At 37.5% G+C, this 19,788-nt stretch overlaps 1 protein-coding gene across 5 annotated transcripts in view; it reads right to left on the bottom strand.

Annotated features, from left to right (window-relative positions):
• The window catches only part of evi5b (ecotropic viral integration site 5b), a 48,354-nt gene extending 29,200 nt beyond the window's left edge, over positions 1 to 19,154 (bottom strand). Inside the window, exons 1-3 of one of the 5 annotated variants that reach the window (XM_055060520.1) lie at positions 18,943 to 19,154; positions 8,368 to 8,600; positions 2,280 to 2,469 (exon numbers count right to left, since the gene is read on the bottom strand). In XM_055060520.1, coding sequence (XP_054916495.1) covers positions 2,280 to 2,469; positions 8,368 to 8,600; positions 18,943 to 19,035 — 516 coding nt within the window. In that variant the 5' untranslated portion in view covers positions 19,036 to 19,154. Of the gene's footprint in view, positions 1 to 2,279; positions 2,470 to 4,797; positions 4,904 to 8,367; positions 8,601 to 9,210; positions 9,361 to 16,250; positions 16,470 to 18,942 lie in introns of those variants that run through there. The other 4 variants (XM_055060523.1, XM_055060521.1, XM_055060522.1 and 1 more) reach the window with 4 other exon arrangements.
• Between the last annotated feature and the right edge of the window lie 634 nt (positions 19,155 to 19,788).

The raw sequence follows: 19,788 nt of genomic DNA, 5'->3' as shown, positions 1-19,788 counted from the left end.
CTGCAGGGTCAGCCAGGACGAAGATAGCCTGACAAATTATCTCTGACTGTAGTAAACACTGCAACAGTTTGAGCTTTTGTGGTGTCTGGCGCAGGGAGAGATGGTAAATGTCAACAAAAATGCATATGCATCACAAGAGACCAAACAGCTGAGATGTGGACGGTGTTGTGGAGTTTAGAGCAACAGCAATCAGGGGCCTCATGTATAAAAGAGTGTGCAGTTTTCACACTAAAACTTGGCATACTGAAAAATTTAGAAAAGTGCGGGGCACAAAATAAATTGGATGCATAAACCAGTGCGCACCTTTTCTCTATAAATCCTGACTTGCGGGAAAAAGAGCGCAGCTGCTGGTCACCACCCACAAATACATATGTAAATCAGTATAAATACCTGGAAATCTGCCATCATATGAAGCAATAACCATGGTAATGTCCTTGTTTGAAGCAGTGTAAGTATTTATAATAGTAATGATTGGATATTTTATTTAAAAGGTGCTTTGAGGACACATGTCACCTCACGAGCCTTGCAGTACTGGAACCTCACGGCTCTTTAAGTTTTGCTCAGAGCTCCAGAATGACCAGTCTGAGCAATCTAAATGCTCATAAACCATCATCAACATTTCCCAGCAGATCCATGATCTTTGAACAATCGCTCGCTCTGAATCCTTCCATTGGGGATATTCTTCGTCAGAGCCAAAGCGCTGTGCCACAATTACACTAATGTGGGCGTCCACAGTCCACGTGAGTGATTAGCGCTTCCTGAAACATTGCAAATGACCCCATTTAAATTAGTTGAGACAAGAACATCCATCATCACAGAAACAGCCAACATGCCCATGGTAACTGTAGGAGCTGCAGAGATCCAGAACTCAGGTGAGAAAATCTGATGGAAGAGTGAGGAGAAGAAATTTGGCAGCATAATACACCTGCAGCACTGTGCTGACACAGTGATGCACAGCAGGTTTCTGGTTTCAGCTTCAAAGCAAGGCTTACTGTTAGTAGCAGCTTTGCTAGCAACAGCTTCAAAATAGATTCTAGTCTCAAAACTAAACTATCACCAACCTTCATTTCTATAAAGTTTCACATCAATAACTGTGTTTTCACACCTGAGAAACAGTGAGAGTTGTCATCCTGCATGTTGTCGGATTGTCCATCAAACACACAGGATCTCTCCTTTGTGATTGTGTGCCAGACAGGATAGCAGCTGTTTAGTCGCTTTGACAAGGAGCCAGACTGAAACGCTGTACAGGATTTCTGTTTACACACACACTCTTACGTGAGCTGCTTTGTATGTGTGTGTTTATAAGTTGGCGCGACAGGGAAACTCATTCGGAGCCTCAGAGAGAGAAATCAGAGGCAGAACACAGCAACTGCCTTTCCAATATGTGCAAATCTTTGTCTATATGCTGCTGATATAAAATAAACAAAAACAAAACAAAACAAAAAAAAAAAAACAGTTTTTCACAGTTAATTTAAGAAATTAAATTAATTTGAGAAATGAATTTAATTTCTTATCTAAGAAATTAAAACCGCACGTGAATAAGATTGTTCATGTGGAAGTCATTAAAAATCATGGAAGCGACAGATTTAAACATTGATTTGAGAAATCCAGAATTCAGCCACGGTGCAAGAGCTCATATCTAAAAGCCAATCAGAGAAGAGGTCAGTGTCTTATTCAGGGTTGGAGCAACAAGCCGTACCCACCTTGGAGCAGCTACATATGCAGCATTTTAGGGAAATTTTGGTCGCCAAGTTTACAGAGGAGCTATGGATTCAACACACCGAAATGACACACAACTTCGGATGTGATGCTGTGAGAGCTCTGATGGAGCCAGAGGCACATTGTTAAAAAAAAAAAAAACAACAGCAAACCATCATCCTTCAACTACTTCCTGTTGTAGAAGGATGTATTTACTTATTTTTTAATGGTGGAAAAATACTCTCAAAGAAACACTTTTTTTTCTACCACGTTACTCATGTGAAGTAAAAAGTGTTTCCATTGCTGTTTTGTGACATACAATTTTATTTTACTTCTTTATGGATGAAAAACCATGTCATCTAGCGCAAAAACTTTTTAGCAAAAAACATGACTTGTTTCAAAATTATGCAAGTTTATTTTTGCTTTTTATACTGGTGCAATTTTATGATCAATGGAAACACAGCTACTCGCTTGGTGGTGTCATGACAGCAGCTTGTAGTTTGGATGAAAGTACACCTTGGCGAGGCGTTCTTCAAGAATGTCTCAGTAAGCACTCTAAGGCACTAACGCACTAGCCTCACCTTCAGCTGCTTCTCCTTCTTCTTGCGCACCTCCTCCCACTCGTTGACAATCCGTCCCCACAGGATCCAGGTGTCTTCCTCCAGGTGGGACAGGTTGGAGGAAGCCGAGGAGCTGGACACCAGGGAGGAGCCGCTGTTTCTCCGGGAGCCGTTCATGGAGCGCAGAGACTTGCTGTCCGTCTCCAAAAGCCTAGAATTAAAAATCAGGAGATGTATGTTGTCAATATCGGGCTGAAACTAAGCATTATTTATTATCTATTGTATTATCTATTTAGTTGCAGTATTTCACAAATACGCTCTGGAGGACTCCATATATGATTGAACTGAAGTGACTTTTTTGTAAGGTGCCTTGAGACGACATTTGTTGTGAAATGGCATTACACAAATAAACTGATCTGAATCTAACATTTTAGTTGGTTATTTTGATGATTAGCCGGATAAAAAAAAAAAAAAATCTGCATACTTTTCATTTAACAATTTAAGCTTATTTTATACAATATTAGTAGTATATAAAAATACAATTCCAATTTATTCCATGAACAAGAAAATAATTTTCTAAAACATATATAAATATTTCTACCATCAACATATGAAAAGCTCAGCTCTTTCTGCTCGACATAATATCAACACAATGTCGGACTGATTTGGTGATTATTTTTTGGTTTAACCAGCTAATAACTGAATAGTAAAAAAACACTTAATTCTTTTCCCCTTTTTTTAATTTATTTATTTTTTTACAGATTGTGAAGCAGGTGAAACTAAAACTGTCACTTGAGGATTTCTGGGTAGAACATATAGACCAAAATGGTTTATCTTTTTTCTCTTAAATGCAAAATGTATAAATTGTTTGTACAGTTTTAGATTAATTGCTTTTCTTACTGAATTATTCTTTTCAGAAAATTTCCTTTTTTGAGCCTGTATATGCCAGTGCACGATTAATCAATTACTCAATTAGTTGACTTTTTTTTTAATAATAAATGGATCACAATTAAGTGTTTTGATAATTCAATACCTGTCTAAATTGAGGGCATATTTGGAATGTGAGCATTTACACTTTTATATATTTTAGCTCAGAGAAATATCTTCAAGGTACAACAGTAATGAGAGCAACAAGCGACTTGTTAACGTGCCCCTGGAAAATTAAGGAACTAATATGACAAATGGAAATATCTTTGTATATGCTTAGTCAGGGTATTATAAGCTTGGTCGGCCAAGCTAAGTATTGCTTTTTTTTTAAGACTTTTTAAAATGTTTGCATTTTTTAAGACTTTATAGATGGTATTCAGGTATTAATAGTCCACTATTTTAATAACACATAATTTCCTGTCAACTTTAAACATTTTTAGACTCAAAAACACAAAAGGATGAATGACTGCCCTCGAACCCAACCACCAGGCTTAGCAAGTTTTCTGGGTTTCCCTCGCTTACTCTTCATGAACAGAAAGTTACTTGAGCAAGAGGTTTTATTGTGACAGGAATAAAGTAAAAAGCTACTTTGAAATTCTCCACTCAACCAAGTAAAACCAGACACTGAAGGGAATCAGCTATAAACTTTTTGTTTTTAAAATTAGTCCCAGATAACTTGCAAAGTGAAAGGAAGACAATGCAAACTGGATCTTGTGTTCATATCAATGATGGAAACATTTTTAGGTCAGAACTGTTTATTTACAAGCCACAGAGTGTTCAGCAGGACAGCTCTGCAGCTTTAAAATAACTCACTGTCAAAGTTGGATGAGTTGCAAACACATCAGCCAATTAGTAATTATTGAAGAATTTCAAGAGATGCCAGCAGCCAGGCAGCGTGTAATCATAAGCATATGTGACCATATGCCTGATTCATACGAACTACTTCTTACTTAATGTAAACAACAATCAGATTCAAGGTTCAATACTTTTCAATAAAGAAGGAAAGAAGTTGCAAGATTTTTTGGAGACAACTAGAGTTTGATCTGCGTCTTCAGAAAATGACTGGTGCACCGCCTCATGTTTCCTGCAGCAGTTACTGATCTTGGAACAGCGTGTGGAGAACAGGAGACCCAACTTCAAACCATGACACAGAAACAAACACTCCGACACCTGATCTTGGAAAAAAGAAAAAAAAAAAAGGTCTGAGGTCTTTCCAGTGCAGCCTGTGAGGACAGTGAGTGATGTCCCAGAACGGCTGGGGGTTCCAGACAAATTCAGGTCATGCAGGAGAGAGAACTGAGCAGAAAATACTACATTACGGACAGAGTGAGACAGAATACCTAGACTGGAGGAGTTTACACTTTGTAGAAAAATTCATGAACTATGTTTTATAGTTGAACTACTCGCTCTGCTAATCATTCACCACGAGTCAAATAGTCAGAAGACAAAATAATATTGTGGACTAATGATGATCAAGCAAGAGATGCAGCAAATAAACACCAATTTTCAATTAAACTTCTACCCACATGATAAATAAGATACTTTAGCCTTTAATTTAATCTCCCATTTTCTGCATTTTAAATCAGTATAACATGAAGTAAGACCACCTTACCAAGATAAACTCATAATTTTCTTCTCATTGCCTTGGGATTTCTTCAAAGTTGATACGTCTGGACTTAGCGCAGCAGTGAGTACTGGATTCTGTTGTTCTTGTGGCAGGACAGGACGAAGCTCAATGCCCTTTATCTGTTCTGCCGGGTCCAAAGGCCTCACCAAGCACACAAACCTGCGGTAAGCAGCTGCAATATCTCTGATTTGAACACCAATACCAAAGTTCTCACTGTAGTTGCTGCAGCTGGTCTCAAAGTTCCCTGATGACGAAATGATTTTACTATTGGCATGTGGCTATAGCTTAGCTCAATTCGCTGGAAATTAAGCCTTTATCGAGTTAATTTTGATAAAGTAATTGATAAAATTTGAATGCATTAAAATGTTACCACAATTAATAGCTTTTTCTATTTTTTTTTTCAACATATAAACTTTCCAGCAGGAACTTTTGCATTCATGCGTTGCTGGTACTCCCGTAAATGTGACACACAAATGACAAACAATGAAGCTGCTTTTCTTGGGACTTAATTTTTGCTACAAAACTTTATCTGACTGGACACTGGACAAGTCCATTGTTGTGTTCTAGTTTTGTTTAAAAGAGTTAGCCTATCAGTGAAGCTATTTAAGCCTAAAATAGCACCTCAATGTAGCAGCATGCTAATGTTAGTGTCCACATTTCAAGACACATTACATGAATGATCAGGAGTTTGTGAAACTCTGGAAAGATGAATGTTTATTATTGCACTTTGCATCAATGTGGCGGTTGAATAACCTAAGCAACAAATTAAAACAACAAATACCTTGGTTGTTGAGCTCATATGTCTGTTTATTCAATAATTTAGCTGATTTTTTTTTTATTATTGAAAATATTGGTCATTTTGTCAACACTATACAATTAATTAATTACAGACTCTGCATTTAACTGTGTCCCACTACTAGATAAAATGCTAATTTTTAACTTACCAGCATCTGTCCACCCAAAATAAGAAACATATCCAAGAAAAACTTATTTAGCTGGACAAGCATTGTGATGGATTTAACAGTGAGCAAGTGAACAAACCCTTAACAATAAGAGTGAGTGACACACTTGTGCCGAAATAGATGCTTCTACTCTCACACACACATTGCTCAGCCATGGATGAAAGGCTCAACGGAGAAAGAATTCCCAGAGCTGGCAACAGAAGGCCATTGCGTCATCCTTTAACAGTCTATTAATTCAATGTGAACAATGACTGAATCAGCAGGCCACAACAATGTTCTCAATTTACCACACACACCCTTGGTGATTCCATGCATACATCACTTGGCATGCTGTGATGTGGCCTTTGGGAGTGTGCAACAAGTTATTGGTCTTCCGACAAAAAACAATCAGTTCAGCAACAAGACAGTACATTGTTGTCGAAGTGATAATCGGCAGTGACATTTGATTTGACCTCACCTACAACTTCTCACTGCATAGTAAATCAGTGTAAAGCCAGTTGAACATCAGCTGTCAGATGAGACACAAACTGAGGAGAACTATTTGGTCGATGAGCTCAGAATATTTTCCATACAGAAGGCCAGATTCAAATCAAAAGCGCTTTAAAGCTACAAAGCAACAAAAAAAAAAGAAAAGAAAAGAAAATGTAGTGTAAACTTCCCAGAGGTAGTCTCCAGTTAGCAAGTCACAACTTGCTAGATGTCATTCAGGTGTGTGTGCAGATAAGAGGGGGATGGTAAGGACTTCTACAGCAACTGTGTCAGGTATTCTGAGCACAAAGCCAACAAGACAACACAGCAAGATTTATCCAATAATTTAATATTTTCTTTAAAATGTCAAGAAATTGAATATTTTTACATTGTATAAATACATAAACCTTGCCAAATTAACAAGTCACCTGAAATGCAACTCAGATTTCTATTAAATCCTGATGCACCGACACAAAAACTAGTGCTGATGTCGATATCAGCTATTAATTTTGCTACCATGGTCGGTATGTGACAATATTGCATCATATGTATTTCTGTTATTTCAATATTGTGAAAGAAAAATGACCACACTGCTGACATTTCTCCTCCGTTTCAGTTAAACATCCTGCAGTCCTGCACAATGTCACTTTTAGTGTCACATGACCAAATCAAAACCACATGACCAGCCTCCTCCAAAAACACAAAGGACAATTTAATCTTCAATGTTTCATATGTTAATATTGGCACAGTTTTACTTACTGGATCGATATCAATATTTTAAAAAAATGACTAAAATTGCCCGATACCATTGTTAGTGCTGAGAAATTGTGTATCCCCACAATTATGACCATTTAATAGCAGTTATGATGTGAAGCTGAATTCAGATCAGTTTTATCTAAGAAGTTTGTCATAATTAACAGACCTTTGAGGGTTTTAGAAGAAGTACCACACATCCTGCAGCCTGGCTGCTCCAGTCACACTGCAGTTTTTTGCACTGGGTTGCAAAAAAATATTTTTTTGGAAGTCGTCCATGTTTTTTTCTATTTTGAACCACGGAATCCATAAATGACATCCATTTTTCTCAATCAGGTCAGATTCATATCCTACTCTGATTTAGAGTGATCCAATTTTCTGACTGAATTGATTATATTTTTGTGACATTATCAGTTAATTTCCATTCATATTTCCTATCCAAAAAAAGGCTTAATGAGTAAAAAAAAAAATAGTTTTCAAACAAAGTAAATTAATTATATGTTGCAAACTTAGATTCTTGCAAACTGAATAGAAAACGCTGATATGGGTAAATACATGTAAACTGAATATTACGTCTCTGTCTCTTTCCTGATGGAATCTCTCCTCCTGCTCATCATCATTGTTCCAGATTCTCAGGAAACTGATCCAGATGTGAGAACAAGTCATGCATTTTGATGCTCATGTTGCTCTACAGTTCAGAAGGTTCATCTGATTGAGCAAAACTATTGTGATTTTTGGATTCAGCTCATCAACATGACCCTAAAACAGCTGAAAACCTCCAGACAATTGTTTTGGCTGTTGACCAGTGTAATTAATGAATGATGAATAATCCTGGGAAGTTGTGATAGTTACATATTCTACTGTAAAGGACGACACAGGATTTGTTTTGTGTCTGTGTATATTCACTTAAAAATAAAAAATAAAGTATGATGAGACAATAATACTCACTCTCTTGGCGGTTCTAAGCATTATGTTTGAATTCCTGCTATAAAAACTGTAATTGTGAGCATGTGTGGCTGGGTTTCACTGATGAGTCATGTTACCCAAACTTCACCTGCAGTTTAATTCTGATTCATTTATGACTGAATAACAGGAACACTGACTAGGAAACCTTTGCACAGAGGAGGCTTTCTTTGCCAATTATTGACAAAGAAAAGAAGTTGTGAACAATGTCTCCTCTGGTGGGCTACCATAACAAAACAACAATCATGTACCTCAAAAATAAATAAAAAAAGGGAAAAAGGTTTAACTTTTGTGAAGAATGAGAAGAGAAATTCAGTTTGAAAAAAAAAAAGAGAAAAGAAAAAATCCCATCTTGCATCATCATGTAAAGGTAACTGAAGGAAGGATCTGCATCAGCCAGACTACTGACCTGTTCTGCTCCTCCAGTTTGGCCAGTAGCTCCACATCGTCGGGGCTGAGCTGAGCCGGGGAGGACGGCGAGAGGGCTGGCGAGGACAGAGATGTGGAGGAGGAAGTGGCGGGGGTCTGTAGAGATGTGGGTGTGGCCACCTGGCTAGCCATCTGACTGACGGTGTGGGAGACCGAGTTCTTCACCCATGAGAGAGTAGAACTCAGCTTTCCAGCAACCTTGTCTGTCGCCACCTGCAGGGAAAGACCACAGGAGTCATTTTATTACATAATCACTTTCCAACCTCACCGCACTCGGTCTCACAATAAGTCACCGTCTAAACTTAGATCCAACCAGACGTTGTCCCGTCAGAGCGGGATGGATCGATGCGGCTGCTTAGCTTTCGCTCTGCTTCAGCCAATGTTCTGATTTCCTGATCAATACCTCAAACTGCCTGCTTGTGCTGCAGCAAATGTTTGATGAGTCAGGACTGAATCGTGACAGTCAGCACTGGATGCTACTGGAAGTAGCATTTTAATGCTACTTTAACAACACACTCTAGCCCCTTTTCTCCCCCCCCAACAGATTAACAACGAGAAGTCCTGCTTTTGCAAAATAGAATTTTTTACAGAGCAGAGCAATGATTAACATTATTATTCCCTCTCATGGAGAAAAATGGCGACAAAGGTGTGTGTCTTGACACGTAATCTGACCGACACTCAGACCTGGGCAGACATACAAACATTTGAAATATAAAAGAAACTGTTTACATCTGTTTCCTTTTCAGAACCACCACTGAAAAAAATTACACACAAACCCTGACCAAAAAGCATGTAAAGAGGTGACATCAGAAAAGTTTCCTACCTGCTTTTCCAACCCTTTTAGCCACTGTCCATAACAAAGCTATTTTTCAAATCTCCATATCCATTAAAAGAAGGATTTTAGACGCTTGTTAAATGGCACTCTCACTTGCTCAGTCTTCTAAACATTCAGCCAACTTAACATAGTCTTCCAGTCATATGCTGATCATGCTTGCAGGAAGGGTCAAAGTGCTACAGTCAAGACAGTCATTACACACAGCTGTACTTCACAAAATAAAAAAAAAATCCTGGCTGTCATAATGCAGGAAACAAATCAAGAGTAGAATCAACTGAGTAAAAAGCAGCAGCAGTAGTGATCTATTACAGTTTTTAATGCAGTAATATTCATGCACACTTTGTGTATACTTTCTGATACCCAGTTTCACATTCATCTGAGTATGCTATTTTTAATAACTGCACATTTAAATTTTTTTGCTGCAAATTTCCCCTTTAGTCAACAGTCTCTGTGTTAATCTGCAGCTGCCAGTCACTTTGCTGCTGTTTTACCTCAACTTCCCCACTAAGAGTCAATATAAAATGTTTCCATTATTCTTAACTTTTTCGTGTTCAACCACAAATTTTAAATTAATGTGATAGAGAAACACAAATGAGTCAATTAGAATCAAAGAGGAATTGTAAATGTCAACATTTTTGATGAATAAAATGTAAAAGTGATTCAAGCATCTGAATCTTTGTGTAATTTCATCCCAGTATTGCAGAGGGTTAGGCCAAAGAAGAATATCCTGAGGTTTAAAACACTTAAAAGAGCATAATTAAGTGCGTCACCTGAAAACGAAACGGGTGTGGAACAACTACAAACTGCCATGCATCCAAACTAAGCAGGACAAGCAGGGATAGTATTAATCAAAGGATCATGAAAAAGCTGCAGAAAACCGCGACTCCAGAAATCCACCCTTTATGCGATGAAAGAAAGCCAGAGGAAGTCATCTATTCAAAGATAAAACTACAAATTTCTACACACATACACATTTATGAAATCAAATAACTCAGACATAGTTTAAAAAAAAAATAGTGTCACGCAATCATTTTCAGAAAACATTTTACCTAAATGAACTCGAACAAATATGTCATTTGCGTTGTTTTAAAATGCCATATGCACCATGGGCAGCGTAGTTAAAACCTTTGTTAGCCAATCAGCTGATGCGGTTTTATTTACTGCTAGCAGTAATGTAATGGAACCCCAAATCTCTGTTTACACATAAGCACACACAAACACAAATACAGAGCTTTGTGTGGATGAAAAGCTGAAACACATTAAAATGTATTGGCTTTCCCAGATATCCAGAAGGAAACAGGCCCTAACAACATTTACATTTTGTCATAAGGTGTAAAAATCTAGGAAAGTTTAAGCAACATGAATTCTTTGACAGACTTTTTAATGAACTAAAAGGGACAAGAACTTTTATATGACATAAGGAAATTCAATCCTTCCTATCAACAAGCCATTTATTCACTAAATAAAAAGCTTGTCCTGTGTTTCAAAGATAAATGCTTCCAGACTGTTCAGATGAACTGAGGAAAGCATCTTTTGTGCAACACCAGATCATAAACTTTAAGTGTTTTTTTTTTCACTAGGTGTATTGAAGTATTCAGCAGATTTCCTCTTCTTGTTTAGATGACAACTGGTTACATGGTTTAGCCCAGATGTTTATTTGCATACAGAGCAAATAACTGATCTAATCACAAGTATTCAACTCCGGATGCATGGAGACTTAAAAATGGTTCAATGGTTTCAGCTTGCTAAAACATAACAAGTAAAACAGTGAGCAACTCTGTTTATGAGGAATAATAGCTGATTGTAAAAACCCTTAAATTTGTGTCTATTTTCTCCCCACCCAAAGCTTTGTGGTGCTCTGAGTCAGACTGGGATTGTCTGTGGACTTTTTCCCTGAAAGCAAAATAAAAGAAAGTCGGGCCACGTGGCTTCTTATGGTGCGTTAGTGAGTCAGATTTAACCTTACAGCTCTACATGTACTCTTTCAGAGCTGATATCTAGAAAGTTGAAGGCAGCTTCCCATGTATTTAAGGGTGTTTTCACATCTGATATTCTGGTAGATTAGGCTCAGTTATGGACCAAATGTGCTACATTTTCAGCTGGTGCCATTCTCTTTCCCACTGCAATGTGTCAAAACAACCAAATCCTTTGAAGAATCTGTTCATCTGTGGCAGAACCAAGAGCCACAGAAGCAAATAACTGAAAAGCTACGTTAGAAGACACCAAGAACAACTTCCTTCTTTGCAAAATGTAAACCAAAACAGAATGGCGTGAAGATTTTTGCGGTTGTAGGATTTCTCTTTTGTCTCCATTTCTCCCATTAACACTCGATATAGGCGTTTGTCTTGGTTAGATTTATCCAGAATGCCCTGAACCATAGCCAACTTTCTGCTTTTGGAGTTCACATATGCATTCAAACCACGTTCACATATGCATTCAAACCACGCCAGAGTTCACTTCAACCCAACCGAGACCCAGGTTAGTAGGCGGACCAGAGTTTGATTACACATTCACACCTCCCCAAAAGAACTGGACTTTCTAGGCAAACCAACTAAAGTTGGATTAAACTGGAGTAAACAGGGCTGGTGTGAATGTATCCTAGGTTTAGATAAATTTGAAAAGATTTCAAATTACTTGGCAGCAACTTTAAATTTAGACTCTGGTTCTAGTACTGTATGTCAGATGCTAGCATCAAGCTTGGCCTTGATATTGATATTGCGTCCAGTGAACCGAGCCGATAAAAGCAGGAATTCCCCGTAAATCCTGGATAAGGGGTTTGTTGCTGCTTTTGTTCGCCAAAGAACTGAAAGAGGCCCAGAAATGCTGGAAGCACAGCTGATGAAGCTACAGAGGCTTCAAGCAATGGAACATCAGGGCAATTAGGGAAGTGAAAAAGACCAGAGGAAGAAGTGAGAAGTGCTTCCCTTATCATAACTGAACAGATCTGTCACACTAGCTGTAAAACGGTAAATGGCTGGAAATTATATCTACATGTACAAATCAAAAAACATCTAACCTGCACTCGCTCCCATCTTCATATTGTATTTATTTTTCTGAATAACCTTTTCAGGCTCTGCAATGGACACAATGGTGTGAGAGCACTGAAACGCAGGCTTGGCTCACAATAACACACTCGAATTGAGGAGGAAAGGCTCTTCTCTTCACACGCACAGGGCAGCTCATACTTTCCAAATGTACAATCAACATTTCAATGGCCGGGCTGAAGGCTATTCCTCAACGAGCACTGCTAGCCTTTAAGTGAAGTCGGAAATGAAATGTCTCAAATCTGGCTCATGATTTTAGAAATTCAATCTACATGCATAGCCATCTTAGTCCTTTAGGGTAAAACATTTTTGTCAAAGTTTAAACTTTAAGAATTACGGTATATTACTTCCAGATTCAACAATCCTTCTACTAATTTATTTTCTCAATCACAGGAGCTAAAATTAGGACCAAAATAGCGTTCTCAGTGACCAGAATAATGATAGAAATCCATCTTTTGTATAACTAAACAGCAATGTCAATTATGTTGCTGAAAATGTGTAAAAGGTGATTGGCTATACCTAATAAAACCAGGCGACTAGCTTTTCTCAAATTTGTTCCACTATTCAGTAGTGTTTCTGTTATAGCTAAAATAAATCCCTGCCTTAAAAAAAACACTTTTTTTTACACAAATCGTTTTCAAAGTATGTACACCTCAAGAACCTTTGAACTCTTAGCCATGTTACAAAAAATTTGCTTCAGCATATGTTTTTGAAAAGTGTGGTAAGAAATTGGAAACAGAACATGGTGGAGGCAGTGTCATGCTATGGGAGTGTTGTTCTTCAGCAGGAAAAAGAGAAGTTGGTCTGCGTTAAAAGGAAGATGGATTGAGCCAGATACAGGCTAATCTGGATGAAACCACATTTAACCAAATGCTTACAATCAAACTAAGCTTGAGGTACTTTTGAGGTATTTTGTTAATCTCATGATTATCTACTATTCCACATTATAGCAATTATATTGAAGTCTGTGGCTGCAACTTGACAAAATATGGAAAGGCTAAAGGATTATAAGCACTTTTGGTGCCACAACACTGTTCATGTAACACTATTTTCAAGGAGAAAAAATAAAACCACAGTACTTGGAATATGTTGTCCAAACAAAGGAAAGCTCAGCTAACAAATGATATCTAAAACAATTAAATAACCCTAAAAAAAAAAGTATATACAACAACTGATTTATTCCTAAAGATAAAGCTGTTGCAATAAGCACTAAAATCAATTCATTTCATAATAAATTAAAACAAACGTCCATTTCCATAATTAGTTGTTTTTCTGGTGTGTTGGTCTAAACTAGCCCCTTTTTTGAATGTTGTTTAAAGAGACTTTGGTATTCATTTGATTTGTTGTTTCTGTTGTTTTGTTTATTTATTTGGCATATTTAAAATGTCTTCCAGCTAAAGTGTTAAATGTTTAAAGGTTTATTAATATTTCAGATTATAAAAAAAGCCATTACCATTATATTATTTGAAAGTTGTTTCAATACAACATTATCATAAATTGCAATAACTTCCAGGACAATTATTGTCCAAGAATAAATTATCCCAGGCCTAAATTAAATAAGTAGGCCTATTTAATTTATGAATAAACCCTTGTGGATCACAATAGGCTATAGTGTCAAAAAGTGAAAACAAACAAAATTCTAACATCATGTGGATCGATAGTCTAGTGCCCCAAAATAAAATTAGACTAGGCAGCAACACTTGTGGTCTAATTAACAGTGTAACCCCACCCACCAGTTCACATGTACTGCAGAACAACACCAGAGGAGGATTACAGAGTATCTGGGATGTACAGTTACTAAGAATTTATACTTGTTTTGATAGCAAAAAGTGTCTGTTGTTTGTTTTTTTAAAATGCCATTTTCATCCTGTTTGTTGAAACAAGCTCAAGAGCAAGATGTCTTATTTCTACTTTCTATCTCAACACATTAGTAGCCCAACCAATTGGTGTGGAACAGTTAGCAGGAGAGCAAACCCTCTGCAGCTTCACGTCACAGAAGATTTAAAGCTGATCTTTAATGCACTCCCCCTTCCCCTGAAGCCCAATGCCACAGCCAAACTAACTCTCACAGATAAAGTACTGAAGTTCTGCAGCTAGTATAAGAACCAGAGAAGCTAAGAAACAGAGAAGGAACTCACTCAAGTTTTTAATAAAGCAACTAGTTCAGGCACCGTTTCTGAATTCAAAGAACGGAAACTATTTACTCACCAGCTGCTGTGACTGAAATTTCACATTCGAAATACAGTTGGACTGGATCTCCACGCGAGTGTTGCTACTGGGGTAAATTTAATACTTGAACTACTACTGTATAATAAAATACAAAATGGCAATCGTTGGACATTAGTTTACATGTGATTCAGGCCCCAGGCTTCAGTGTGCTGCTAAATAATACTAGATCTTCAATTAGCTTTAGCTTATAGAGAGTGATGGCTTCCAGTCACCAACAGGTGCTTCCACAGATAACACTGATATCCTCGGCACCAGGGAATCCCTCTTCTTCAACTTTATTCACACAGCCCCTTTTCACTGCAACAACATTTAAAAGTGCTTCACAAACACAAAACATGTCCCATCAAGGCTTTCCAGATACAGAAATAAAATTAATACCATGTATAGCAGGGCTTCACTGAGTGCCTTATAAGCCTGGCGGGCCACCAGACTTTAGTTATGTCCCCACCAGGCTAAGCATATATGTTTTTTTAGGTATTTTTGGTTTTTTTAGGTATTGTTCATAATGTTTTTGAATAAAACATAATTATCTAGCGATATTTTCTAGTTTCCTGTCGACTTTAAACATTTTTTAAAAATCAATAGCTGACCTTACCACTGGGCTTAGCAGGTGTGCTGAGGGAAGCCTTGCTTACGACATGCTTGAAAACGCACACTGCTTTGTGCTATCGACTATCACCGATAGTCGACACTCGGCATTATCAGTTCTACATGACATCACAGATATTTTGCAAGAAAAATCAGCTTTTGAAACTCATCTTCCTCCTTTCACAATGTGTTTATGCAGAGCAGCATGTTGAATTGCTAAACACACTTTTTTGTTGCATATCACTTGTTGACAACGTGGCTTGTTAAATATTTTAGTGCCCTTTAATTATGTAAATATTTTTTTTAAAAAAGCACAGCTCTTAAACATAAACATGGCATTTTTAAAGTTATCTTTATGCTCCTGTCTGACCTTAATGAAGTTTCATTAACTCTCTGCATTCTTACTACTTTCTCCTGTTTTTATGCAGTGGTGCAATATTTAGAACTGTGCTGCATAAAAGATGGTAATCTGAGGTGGGTTTATCACCCACAACATCCTTGTTTACTGGATTCCCCCCCTGTCTACAGTCTGAGTTTGAGACACAGTCAACGTCGCAGCAGCAGCAGCAGCACCAGAGCTGAGCTGTTTAAATCCTCTGCTTGTTCCACATATCATGTTTCCCTCTCTGTGAAACATGCTCGTCTCCAAACAGCAAACACAGGAGCGGTGGGTTAGCCTCTGCTGCCCAGGTTCCTTTTATGGCTCGATGGTGCTGAGCTCTGAAATGGGGATCTAGCATCAAATTCAACAGTCGTCTCTTTTCCAGAAAGCGCCACAAGTTACACGACATTACCGAGAACAGAAACCGCTGAAGCTGAACGAAGACATCGGGTTTTTTTTAAATTGCCTTTTGCAGCTAACATGACGACTTATACTTTATTTTATTTTATTTTATGGGTTTTATAATAAACCCATAACCCATGGAGACTCTCTGAAGAAGTCTCCAGCTGCAAACGCGTCAAACATCATCGACAGCACTGACAAGCCGCAGGTCGAAGTAATACTGCGACAAACCGAGTTAAGTAATAACGATTTGTGTTACTTGAGCGCAATGTCACAGTATTGACTTCAAAAACAATGGAGTAACTTTGAGTCTGTTAGTGAGTAGAAGTCAACTCCAGTAAATAGACCGAGCCCGGGGGAAAAAAAGCAAAGACATCCTTTACCTTGAAGCGTTTTCAGCCACCAGCAGTAAATGTCTCCTGTTTCCCATGCACGAAGATAAAGCTTCAATAGTCAGAGAAAAAGTTCCGCTCGGAAAGGCTTTACGTGCGTACATAGAAAACTGGGACAAGCCAGTGCGGCTCGGTTTCTTCTTGAAAAGCTAGCCAGCATTAAGTTAGCCCGTTCCCATTGACTCCTCGGTCCAGCCCATGCAGCCGTAATACGTGTACACAAATGTCTCCGACCCACAGACACGGCCTCGACTGTTTACATCCTAACAGAGCATGCGCGAACCTGATGTAACACTGTCACCAAGTGGTCAACGTGAGGAACTGCAGTCCACGACATTCTTAAACACAAAAACGCTTTTTTAATTTAGAAGATAGTTTGATTATTTTCAAAATGGATACCAGAAGTGAATTTAGCGAAAATGATCCAAAAATAAAATCTGAGCATCTCTCTACAATTTCCCATACAAGCACAATAACTGATGTTGCACTCTGATACACATTTAACTACAGTTTTAATGGCTCTAATGTTTTTTTGTGTGTGGGTGGACCACAACGACGCAATTACAACTCACAATAGCATACCAAACTTTATTGTTAACAGATTAGAGTGAGAAATACAATTTCCACATACTTTTCAATAGTAATCACATTGTCACATTTTTCTGCTAAAACAAGATTCACTTTTTTGGTGAATCCTTCAGCTTTCCTGTCTGTTTATATGACAAAGTGTCTGTTTATATGACAAAGTGTCTAAAGTCAGATTAGCAAATCTGATTAATGCAGATATACATCTTTGTTTTATTTTTGTAAGGTTTTCACTTACAAATTAAATATTTTCATAGTACTACTTTTCTTCTACGACTACTACTAACAATAACAACAATAATAAACTTTAAATATTTCTATTTTATTAATCACGTTTCTGCTTTTATCTTAAACAAACAAAAATCCCTTCATCCCCCATTTATTCAACTTTACTGCATACAGAAGCACTGACCTATGACCCTAAAATCTCACCTGCCCACACATGAAAAAAAAAGTCAACTTAAATTTTTTCAAATTATATGTCTGTCTTTTAATATGGGACTCTTTATAATTTGGATCTAATAATTTATCTACAAAAATTACACTACTCTGTTTCATTAAAAATGTTATGTTTAATATGTATCTGAGCAAATCAAAATACAAAAATTCAAAATAATTTATGTTTTTATTTTTGTTTGTTTGTTTTTTGTGGCCCTAAAGGGCTGTCAGCTTGATGATTTTGGCCCTTGTGGTAAAATGGTTTAAACAGGGGTGTCAAACTCCAGTCCTCAGGGGCCGCTGTCCTGCAGTTTTTCGATGTGCCACAGGTACAAAAAACGCTGCAAACGCAGCTTAATTACCTCCTTCTAGTGTAGATCAGATCTCCAGAGTCCTGCTAATGACCTGATTATTCTATTTGGGTGTGGTGCAGCAGAGGCGGCTCGTTTGACACCAGTCCTTTCCCAGTCTGAGCAGTGACTGGGAAAGAGGCAGGGTGTAGGCTGAACATAATGCTAAAAACAATGTCACAGACTCCAAAAACCATCTCAGGGTCACTTACTAATTTACATGCATGTTTTTAGAATGTGAGAGGAAAATGGAGCACCTAAAAAAACTCCCACATTAAAATGGAGAGCCTTTCACCACCCTGTCCTTCTGCAACTGCTATGAAGGTTCTTATACAAAACTAAGATAGCCTAAAGCAAATCAGAAGTCTCAACAACTTGTTTACCCTCTCATTATTATCACAAACACACGATATGAATGACTCAAAGGCCATTGAGGAATGAATTGTGTCAGAGCAGCTCTGCTTCAGGGCAGCTGCTCTGACATCACGTTGTGATATCATGTTTTTGACCAAAATGGTCTGAGATGACTTCAGACTTAAAAGTTCACTTTCACAAAACACTAAGCATAAAGAAGAGATATGAGCTTTTTCCAGTTAGATAACAGAAATTCTAGAGTTCACAAAATGTGGTTCACATTTACTGAATTTATCTAAATTGATGAGGCAAAGTGGTTTAAACTGTAGACAGTGCAAACATGTGCAGTCATATTTGGTAAATTAGGATATGCTTTCTGATGAGGCTCACTTTGAAAATGAAAGGTACTTTAATTTTCAAAAGTACGTTTTGAAAATAACAAAGGGTACTTTGGTGCTTTGGTATTAAGCAGACTTTGTAGTAAACCCCACACTTCAGTGTTAAAAATGTTTAATCTAATCTAGTTTTAAATGTTTTCTTTAAGTGTAAGTAGAAAATAATCATAGTTAACAGAATAAAGGCATTCAAAGATCCATCTGTGTGTAGTTAATCTATATAATGTGTTTCACTAAAAGTTCCTAAAGAAAATAGACTTTTGAATAAAATTTGTTGAACGGGTCAGTAAAATGTCTCATCAAGTGCTATTTTATGTCCTTATGTTTATGCTTTGTTATTTGTTTTTTTTGTTTCCTCTGATGCCACGTAAAGTACTTTGGTTGATTGTGTATGAATGGAGCTCCATAAATAAACTTGCCTCGTTATTAAAAGCACAAATTCCAGCTTGAGCTTATGAATATTTTCTCAGTTTGTACCTTAGTTTTCAAATTATTTGGAAAGAATGATAAGGACTTATGCAATGTGTAACTAATCAGTGTTCCTACATTAAAATGTCTTACCTGGAACTCATTGCTGAGAGGAAAGAAGAACGTCACTTCAGTTGGAGCAGCGTGGAGTTTCAGGCTGTTTGATAAATCTGCCTGATCTTTCATTGAACCCTCATTCTAAAAGTAGCAAATGCTATTAATATGTCAAAAAAAAAAAACCCTACTAAAAATCCATTCTTAACCTAATCAGAATTCACAGCAGCCGCAATTAGACCGGCTTCACTCAATGTGAACAGAAACTCCCAGTGAATGAAACCTGGTGAAGAATAAAGGAACTCTGGGGAAAATGTGTCTGTGTGGCTGCCTAGGTTCACATACCGAACAGTCCCCAAACCTACTTTTCAGGTTTCAGGTAAGAGCTGGCATGACGCATGTCTTTTGTTGGCTGCTTGGACACTCCTCTGGCTCAGGCAGGAGCTGACGTTGTGGAGACACATCACGACCGAATGCGGCTATCAAGAGGGATATCAAGACAAGAAGCTGGTTTAATTTGTACATTCTCTGTTGCCACCACCAGAACAAAATGGTGATATAAAGGAACAGCATGTTCCCCATTCTAAAACGTCTCTCAATCAGATCAGCTGAAACATTTCCATATCTTTGTTCCTGTTTCAGATTGAATCTATCAGATAAATCGGTGTGTGGATTATTCACAATAAACAAAATGCTATTTTACATACTGGTCAGTTGCTTCCACACACTAACCATGGCCACCAATGTTGCAGTTATTTTGTTTATTTAAATTTTTTATTGTTTATTTATTTATTTGTATTATGATAGTGCAATGGTAAGACCGGAATAGAATGTATTCTGGAATACCATTTTTGGTTGCAAGCTTCATTGTTTTGATGATAATGT

The sequence above is a fragment of the Poeciliopsis prolifica genome, unplaced genomic scaffold (genome assembly GCF_027474105.1).
Source record: "Poeciliopsis prolifica strain line A6 unplaced genomic scaffold, Auburn_PproV2 SCAFFOLD060, whole genome shotgun sequence".
In the NCBI taxonomy this organism is placed as follows: domain Eukaryota; kingdom Metazoa; phylum Chordata; class Actinopteri; order Cyprinodontiformes; family Poeciliidae; genus Poeciliopsis; species Poeciliopsis prolifica.
Note: the sequence above shows the minus strand (reverse complement) of the source record. Positions and strands in the feature narration are given on the sequence as shown.